At 41.3% G+C, this 10,048-nt stretch overlaps 1 protein-coding gene across 1 annotated transcript in view; it reads right to left on the bottom strand.

Moving 5' to 3' along the window:
- Positions 1-4,162: 4,162 nt before the first annotated feature.
- C4BPA (complement component 4 binding protein alpha) overlaps positions 4,163-10,048 on the bottom strand; it is a 76,851-nt gene continuing 70,965 nt past the window's right edge. The window contains exons 21-22 of the mRNA XM_084797730.1: positions 5,340-5,593; positions 4,163-4,547 (exon numbers count right to left, since the gene is read on the bottom strand). Coding sequence (XP_084653856.1) covers positions 4,338-4,547; positions 5,340-5,593 — 464 coding nt within the window. The 3' untranslated portion in view covers positions 4,163-4,337. The remainder of the gene's footprint in view (positions 4,548-5,339; positions 5,594-10,048) is intronic.

Below are 10,048 nucleotides of genomic sequence, written 5' to 3'. Positions count from 1 at the left end.
TAAATGGGAAAAATATCTTGCTGGTCTGCCTTGGTTCACCAAGAAGTCCTTGAAATTGAAAAAAAAAATCATGAAAAGCAATGCAGAATACATTAGTCACAGACAAAAGGAGTGAGAGGTAAGTAGAATTTGCATTGGTGGCCAGCTACCTGGAGACTGAGCTACACCCAGTAGGGACCCTAGCATGTAAACCTTCTATTGTACCTAGTGACATTGTCATCTACCAGTATCTTTCATGGTACCATGTCCCAAGGAGGCTGTTCAATCAGTTGACTTCCCATCACGGAAGATACAGTAACTGGCCTTTTCAGCAATGGATTCTCAGATGCATTTGGAATTACATCCTTGTGACCAGGCTTCCTACGTAAATATCTTCAGTGGATTTACAGAGAAGCTTATCCTTGGCCGTAATAGGAATTTCTTTGTTACATATTATTATTGTGTTTCCTAGGGAGACGTGACTACTCACCCCAAACCCACAACAGACTTCAGTACGGATACCACTAAAATCCAAGTTGGTGAACTAATGAGTATTATTGGGGTTCCTCATAGGAATAAGGATGAGGAGGTTATATAAAGGAACAGAAATGAACCAAAGGTAGCTGAGTCACCAGAGCCCACCCCGCCTACTGGTGAAGCTCACAGGCTGGGAACACGGCGCTTATGGCACAGCCTACAGGCAGTTCCAAAGGTTGGAGAGTGCCCTTTCCAAGTGACCCTGTTGGTCCAAGACACTTCCAGGGAGCTCAGCTGGTTTCTGCTTCTTCTGGGCAGTGTGCCTGGTCTCTGAATCATCTTTGCAGCACAGCCTGTCTGAAAGTGACCCTCAGTGGTCTTTATTGCTTACTCTGGGAGGGAAGGGGGCCTAGGGAATCTGGTCAGCATCAGGGACTTCCTGAAGGTATTTTGTGTTGTTTGCCTTAAGGAGGTTCCCTGGGAGATGGGATGTTTCAATCTCTTGGGAAACTGCTACACAACAACTGTGGAAACTCACTTAACATCAGGAAAAAAAGAACATTAATAGATTGTAATTGTGGAGCGTCACTTGTCCTAACTAGTATTCCATCATGGTATCATAAAGCTGGAGTAAATAATCCACTGTGGTATTGCTGTGGTCAGCCAAATACACCAAGAATCACCAACCAAAAGCCAAACAAAAGAGCTAAATACACATGCTCAATTTATTTGTACTGAAATGACATCAGGACCATAGTCAAATTATATATTTCTTAGTTATTTTTGCTGTGACAAAATGTCATGACCAAGAGTATCAGAGGTTTAGCCCATGCTCATCATGGTGGGGAATGTGGCAGGAGGCTGGCCAGCATGGCACGAGAGCAGTGCTGAGAGCTCACATCCATGTCTGTTACCAGAAGCCAGAGATGGTCTTGGATTGGCTTTTGAAACCTCAAAGCCCACACCCAGGAACACACCTCCTCCAATAAAGTCACACCTCCTCCAACAAAGCCACACCTCCTCCAGCAAGGCCACACCCACTTCAACAAGGCCACACCTACTTCAACAAGGCTACACCTCCTATTCCAGTGGTTCTCAATCTCTAGGTTGAGATCACTTTGGGGGCTGAATGATCTTTTCACAGGGGTCACCCTAGGCCATCTGAAAACACAGATATTTACATTATAATTCATAACAGTAGAAAAATTACAGTTATGAAGTAGTAACGAAAATAATTTTAAGGTTAGGGATCAGGGTTGTAGCATTCGGAAGTTAATCCGTCTACCAACCGAAATCCAAGTATTCGAACGTATGACCCTACGGGGGCGTTCGCATTCAAACCACCACAGTACTCGAAAAGAAAGGTGACACAGTTATATTTGTAACCTTGGGGTAAGTGTGGGTTTCTCTAACAAGATACAAGAAAATCCTGGTTAAAGGGGGCACATGTGAAATCCAGGCATTTTGCAATACTTGTGCGATTCCTCACAGACACCAAAAATCAACTCAAATAACTCAGATCATACCACACAGTTGCAAAATGTTTGTGTGTAACCTATACAAATGCTCTTAAGGTTTTCTACATTTCTTAACAATATCTAATACAATGTAAGTGCTCTTTGAAGTCTTGTTATATTGGGGCTGGAGAAAGAGACGGCTCAGCCATTAAAGGATAGGCCACAACCAAAAATATAAGAATTGTTGTGTTGTTTGGGGGGAAGAATGACAGGGAACCTGTACATGTTCATTACAAGTACACAGGGTTTTGTTTTTTGTTTTTTTAATTTTTTCTGGGTGGGAGAAGTAGTTTTCAACTACAGTTGGTTGAGTCTACACATGAGACTGCAGCTACGCAGGCTTCACGGCATTGCATTACACTTACATTCTGAATGAGTGTTTAGAGTGACAAAATCCTAGGAAAGAAAAAGACACATCAGAGTGTGGAAACAGGGGCTTTAACACACATTCCAGAACAGATCTTTATCCAGAATTACATAAACATCTAGACACTAAATCATAAGTACTTGAACAAGCCAATGGAAAAATGAATAAACATCTTACTTAATAGTTTATGAAAAAAGAAAGTCTGAAGGTACACTGAACATGTGTTGTTTAAGCTCATTATTTATTTATTTATTTAGTTTTTTTGAGACAGGGTTTCTTCTATATAACCTTGGCTGTCCTGGACTCCCTTTTTAGACCAACCTGGCCTTGAACTCACAGCGATCCTGCCTCTGCCTCCCCGAGTGCTGGGATTACAGGCATGCATCACCACACCCATCTGAACTCATTAATCTCTAGGAAAAAAAAAACAAATTAGAAGCTCAACAGGCCAACACTCCATGCCCAGCAGAATTTCCCAGAAAGAACACACATAAGAGGAGCAGTGCTTCCTAGAGCACTTGACTTCTGTGAATGGAAACACTCTTTGGTGGGATCATTTTGGAAAACTGCTGAGAAAACACATGCAAGCTCAGGGTGAACCAGCTATTTTATCCTTAGGTCTGCATGGAATAAAAATCTATATAGAAGCCACACACAAAATATATTCTTAACAGTACACTCATAATATCTTAAATGGAAAATAATCCAAATGTCTGCCTGCCTTAGGCAAGTAAAATGTGGCATAGCCACAGAGTGACACAAAACTAAGTAGCATTGACCATAAGTGGACCGCTACGACCATTGGCTGTTCTTCCAGAGGACCCAGCACCCACATGGCAGCTCATAACTGTTTGTCACTCCAGTTCAAGAGGATGTGGCACCTCACATAGACACACAGGCAAAACACCAATGCACATAAAATAAATACATCTTTTAAAAAGAAAATAAATGCAAAATACAGATATGTTTATGAAAAAGATGAGATTGATATGATCTATTGTGTCTGTCTTAGTTAGGGTTTCTATTGCTGTGATTAAAAAAAGAACAAACATGGCCAACTGCTTCTTGGGAAGGGAAAGGCTTTGTTCCGTCTTCTAGCTTAAAGTCCGTCATGCAGGAACCTGGAAACAGGGATTGATGCAGAGGAGGAATGTTGTTTATTTGCTTGCTCTTCTGGCTTTCTCTGTTCTCTTTCTTATATATCCCAGAACCATTGGTCCAGGGTTGACACCACCTACAACATGCTGAGCCTTCCCACCTCAATCATTAACCAAGAAAACGCCCACAGGCTTGCCTACAGGTCACCTTACAGAGGCATTTTCTCAATTGTGGTTCTCTATCCTAGTGTAACTCTAACTTGTGTCAAGTTGGCAAAAGACAAACAAACAAACAACAGGACTTATATCTGATTTAATTTTTATAAGGCCGAGGAACAGATTAGACCAAATTGCTTTTGTGGCATGTGACCAGAAGGTGGCACCATTGTGTCGCTGCAGTCCAGTGAGATTGTCCACCCTGCCTGCCTACCCGCCTCTGCTGGGAGAGTGTTTCCTAAATTCAGATCTTCTACTCCAGCAGAACTGGCAAGGGGCTCACTGGGCTCCTGAGATACAGTGGAATAGCATTCAGTGACAGTTCAGCGGAAACAATACCAGGACAGTCCAAGTTGCGTTCTTTGCAAGGTAGAAAATAAGGGGAAAATTAGATTACCTACAGACATGTTAGACAGTGAATGTGTGTTCCAGGTAAATATTCGTGAGACATACTGAACAGAGCAACAAGACAAAGCATTTGATATTTGATAGTTTATGTTTAACCATTTCAGTGAGTCGAGTCATGCTGACAGTTGAACCACAATGGCTAGTCAACAATGACTGATGTAGTTCCCAAAACAAACAAACAAAAATAAACAACCTAAGTTCTTCCGGCCCCAGAAACTTAACAGGAGTGGTGGTGCTTTAAGGGCTGGCGCAGCTGCTGCATGGGGATTCCGTGCCTTAACCGAAAGGCCTGAACAGCCTCTTCATTTTCAGATGTTCAAAAGTTTTCTTGTAGGCCCTGGCCCATTTCTCAGTTTCCTGTTCTAATATTTTGATCTCCAGAGACAGCTTGTACACCTGCAGGGCCCTTCTCACGTCTTCTGGGCTTGAGAGGCACTCCAGGAGCTTTCTGCCTTCATTCACTAGTCTGCAGTGGTCAAGGCCCTCCTAGAGGTAATTAAAAAAAAAAATAGCAGGGAGATAAGCAGGGGAGGGGTGGAGTCTGAAAGGGATTCCTGGCAAAAGTGAGGCTGATATAATAGATGAACATACAGGAAATCAGGAGAGACTTTGCATCCTAGCAGGTGTGTGTGTGCACATGCAAGCCACGCCATTAGGAAGATGGGTGTATATCAATGCCTGCATACGTGTGTGTACGTGCATGTGCGTGTGCGTGTGCGTGCGTGTGTGTGTGTCTGTCTGTCTGTCTGTCTGTCTGTCTGTCTGTCTGTGTCTATGTGTGTGTGTCTGTCTGTCTGTCTGTCTGTGTCTATGTGTCTGTTTGTGCTTTCAGACAGGATTTTGAAGGCAAGGACAGACTTAAACTTAAGACTCTCCTATGCCCACCTCCAAATGCCACTACACCTGGCTCTTGATTAGCAGAAAAGTACAGCTGAAGAAGAAAAGACACAAAGCTACAAAGAGTTCTAGAGCACCCCATAAGAGTAGAGGGGGAGTCCTGCACATGACCCAGAAGCAGAGCAAAAGTATACAGATCACAAATATGTAAATCTACAGCCAAGGTGCTAGGTCTAGAAAACCCTCAATTCTAAAGTTCTGGACCCAGCCACAGAGAAAAAAAAAAAGCAAAAAAAAAAAAAACCCAAACAAACAAACAAACAAACCTATCCTTTCAAGCTCACCATGTAACAAATGAGAGTCTGGTCAATTGGGCATCCTGCCAGAAGTCAGGTGACACCATCATAGAACGGGGCAGAGCCTTGGGCAGAGACTACTTACTAAGTGTAAGGGTGACATCACAGAAGTTCCCTGGGTCAGGACACTCATCACTTTACAGTTTGGTATCTCAGGGAGCCATGTCTTGTTCTCCGAGCAAAAGATGGTTGAGGAACCAACTAGGTAATATCCAGTGTCACAGTGAATGGTGACATTTTCCGTTTCAATGTAGTGATCCTTCTCCACAGACAGGATTCCATGCATGATCACTGGTTTGGAACACATACCTCTAGCGAAAATGTCCTTTGAGCTTTCTGCTAAGAAGCATCAAATTGAAGAGACAATGAAAATTGTGAGACACTTTGCCCATTCTTGCACTCATGTTCTGCGAAACCCATTAATTTCAGAAATTACAGTAGTCCTGACATCCATTGAGAAAAGTAGTGAGTACATCTATCTGCAAAGTGTTTGTTGCTTTATAAATATTGTCACTATAACTTTATGAATTGGTTTCTATCATCATTAACATCTTACCAACAATGAAATGAAGAAAGTTAATAATTTTGTAAGTCTCCTGCACCTTTTTCAGTGTTAGAACCTATGCTTTGCCTTCCTTCACATGGCCTTGGTCTAATGCATGATGCTAGAGATGCACTTTTCCTTGTCCCGTCCTCACCTTTTAATGTTCCAGGGTTCAATAGAAATAGTGGCTTTTGATTGCTAGCAAAATGATGAGTGAACCAAGGACACTGAAGAGGCAGTCACAGTCTTACTTCATCTTCAGTCTGTATCAGTTTACCAACCAGGAGCATCATCGGCTCATAGAAACAGAAAGGCCTTGAAAGGTGGCGGCAGCCAGCATAAACTTTCATGCAGATTTGCAACACTTCATGAACTGGGTATTAACCTTTGAGATCCCTCTTTCTTAGGAGGAAATGAAGGTTGCCATGCCAAGTTTACTGAAGGCACAAATAAATTCTTAGATCAACATTATCAAGTCTAGTCTCTAAATATGCTAAAACAACACCCAACAGCTGCGCGGTTGTGGCTGCTTCTGGCAATGGTGCTAACTGTGCTTGCAGGGATCAGCAAGGGAACTAATGCTCATTTTAATATTCATTTTGTCATTTAAAAAAGTCTATCATTCATATCTAAAATGTAATATATATATATATATATATATATATATATATATATATATATATATATATGGTAAACTTGGGATAGGCCTTGATCAATGGGAAATATTGCTGTTATTATTTTGTAACCCTGCCTCCCGTGCATTGCTAGTGGACCTGGTATTACATTGAGGAGGCAAAGGTACCCAGAGAAAAGACATGCAAGACACACAGCAGGTTCAACCAAACATACCCACCCACCCCACCCCACCCCCGCCAACACGTTCATATGTAGAAGCCTCAAGGTGAGCATGTATCTGTCTGTGTTCCGTTGCTGTAACACTCACTCTGGGTAATCAGCAGGGAGATGGGCTTATGTAGATTCTGATTCATGGACATCTAAAAGGAATGGGGGTTTTAAAACTGGTTCCTCCATGCTCTGGTGGTGAGTATGAAAGAACAAAGTATCCAGAGAGACCAGAACAAATAGCTCACTTCTATTCCAAGCCACCGTGGCATGGCTGGTCCATCCCCAGGACCAAGACATAATCTGTTCATAAGGGCTCAGTCACCTCTTACGTTATAATGCTGCCACATTGGAACTTAAGTTTCAAACACAAGAACTTCAGTCCTGGCATGGAGGGGGGATGTGTTTAAATAGTACCCTTCTGCCTCCGGACATTAACAAGTTCATGTCTCTCACACCGAGAAATGAGTGCTTTCCCTGCTAAGAGCTGCAAAATCTTACTTGTTCCACCTTCAAAATACAAGGTCCAGAGTCTCATGGGAGATTCAAGGTGTGACACAACCTGAGGGGAAATCAGTTGCTCTGCTTCAAACAGGATACAGAGGTGTGAAAAATGAGACATAAGACCATAGGAAATCTAAACTTCGGAAGACTGAACTTCAGTAGGGGAAATGCACTGGATCTATTTTTTTTCCATCCCCAGTTACAAAGGAAGCACTTTCCTTATGGCATTTTCACAGCTTTTGTTGCTCCTAGTCTATCCACTTTCCTCCATCCTATTTGTGCCCTCCCCCGTCTTCCTCCCATTTTCATGTCATATGAGTTCTATGTCCCTCCCGTAAAGCTCATTTTCTCTTCTACTGGGCACCTTACCAGTTTCCTACTCAGACTCAACACACACACACACACACACACACACACACACACACACACACACACGCAAGGAAAAGCCACATGTGAAAGGTCACATATGCTGTTCGTCATGCTGAGCCCGTTACTTCACAGCAATCTGTTTCCAGTTCTAGCCCTTTCTCTACAAATTTCATCTTTCTTTAGGGCCAAATAAAGTTTCTTTGTGTATATGTACCACCTTTTTCACTGCCCATCCATCTGGTGATGCTCTTCTAGGCTGATTCTATTTCTTTGTGAATCCATAAATGCAGATGTGCAAGCATCTCTGCAGTAGGATATGGATTCCTGTGAACGTATGCCTAGACGTGGCATGTCTGAATCACATATTAGTTATATTTTTAGTTTTTTAAAGAACTTCCACACCTGGCGGCTGCACTACTTTACACTCTCCCTAATACATAATAGCAAACAAGGTTCCCTTTTTCTTCACAGACTCACTAGCACTTTTTTTCCATGCTTCCTTCATGACAGCCATTCTGACGGGTGAGATGAAATCTCAAAATACTTTTAATTTGTATTTCCCTGATGGTTAAGGATGTTGAACAGTTCTTAAAATATATGCTGGCCTTTGTATTCCTTCTTTTAAGAGCTATCTGTTCAGTTCACTGGCCTACGTGTTGATTGGAAGTTTTGTTTTATGTGTTTAATTTTTACAGTTAAAAATAAAATAGCTAGGCTTTTTTTTTCCTATTCTGCTGCCTGGCTGTTTACTCTGCTGATAGTTTCTTTTGCTGAGAAAAAGCTTCTTATTTCTATGGAACCACATTTGTCAATAACTATAGCCATTTCCTGTTATTGGAATTCTTTTTTGTTTGTTTGTTTTGTTTTTTGTTTTAATGACAATTAATTTATTGATGGATTGAGGAATACAGTTTTAATGGGACAATAAAGCACAACTGTGGATTAAAACAGTTTGCTATACAGCAAGGGGAGCATTATCTTAGACACTTTAAATATGTAAATCAAGAAGCCTCTGAAGTACTTCTCAAACAGATCAGTATCAGACAGCTCTTCCCTTTTATACTATCCTTATATTACATCCTTTGATCAGGAAGTCTGACAGATATTTCAGAAAGAATTTCCCAGTATTAAAACACTCTTGTCTAAGCTGAGCGTGGTGGCACACGCCTGTGATCCCAGCACTCTGGGAAGCAGAGGCATGGGGCAGATCTCTGTGAGTTCAAGGCCAGGCTGGTCTACAAACCCTGTCTAGAAAAAAACAAAACAAAACAAAACAAAACCCACTCTTGTCTACATCTATAGTCTGAAATGTGTTCCCCATGTTTTCCTACTACTGTATCAACATCTCCGGTATTAGTTAGAACATTTCACCCACACTGGATTGGCTTTTGTTCAGGATGAGAGCTATGGGTTTAATTTCACTCTTCTGCAGGCACTTGACCAGTTTTGCCAGCTAGCACCACTTATTGAATAGGCTTGTTGTTTTCTTCATACATTTTTTATACTTCTCTCAAAAATTAAGCATACATATCTCTAACAGTTTATTTCTGAGTCCCCTATGCTCCACCTGTCTGCGTCTGTTTCTCTTCCAGTGCCATGCTGTCTTTGTCACTAGCACTGTGGTGGTTTCAGGTCAGGTAATCGACATTTTTTGGTTATGCTCTGACTGCATAGGATTTCCTTTTGCTGTCTGTGGGGTTTCTATGTGTGTTTCCATATGAATTTTAGAACTTTTCCCAAAGTTCTATGAAGAAGCTTATTGGAATTTTAATGGAGAATGCATTGACTTTATACAGTTCTTTGGGGAGAACAGCTATTTTCACAATCTAAATTCTGCTAATCCAGGAGCTTAGGTTTTTCTAACATCTGACGTCTTATTCAATTTCTTTTTCCAATGTCTTAAAGTTTTTGGCTGTTTTATATATATATATATATATATATATATATATATATATATATATATATATATATCCTTGATTAAGCTTATCCCTTTATCTTTTATCTTAAATTATTTAATTTATTTCAGGTGTGTGAGTGTTTTGCCTGCATGTATGTATGTGAACCACATTTGCCTGACATCTGGAAGTCAGAAGTGGTTATTACGTATCCCCACCCCCCAACTGTGGGGATGAATCCAGGCATTATGAGGACAACGGGGCTCTTGGCCACTGGCACATCTCTTCCGCCCCATATTCCTAGATATTTTATTATTTTAAGCTATTGTGAATGGCATATTTTATATAATTTGTCAGCAAGTCCATTACCGGTATGTAGAAAGGCTACTGGTTTTGTTTTCTGTTGGTGGACAAATGCATATTTGATAACTTAAAGTATAAATCACATGCGAGGTTACGTAGCATGAGAACAGGTTTCTGTCGTGCTGAGGCAAGGAGCTGCTCATAGTGAGATATTCACAGTGCTCAGCAATGATATCCTCAATGCCTTACCATCATCAGATGGATATTTACTGCTCTCCATGCTTGTGTCTGATACATTGTGTAAGGCAACAGCATAATGGCTTCGCAGGCATGAGT

Source organism: Acomys minous (assembly GCF_964271855.1).
Source record: "Acomys minous genome assembly, chromosome: 1".
Classification (NCBI taxonomy): domain Eukaryota; kingdom Metazoa; phylum Chordata; class Mammalia; order Rodentia; family Muridae; genus Acomys; species Acomys minous.
Note: the sequence above shows the minus strand (reverse complement) of the source record. Positions and strands in the feature narration are given on the sequence as shown.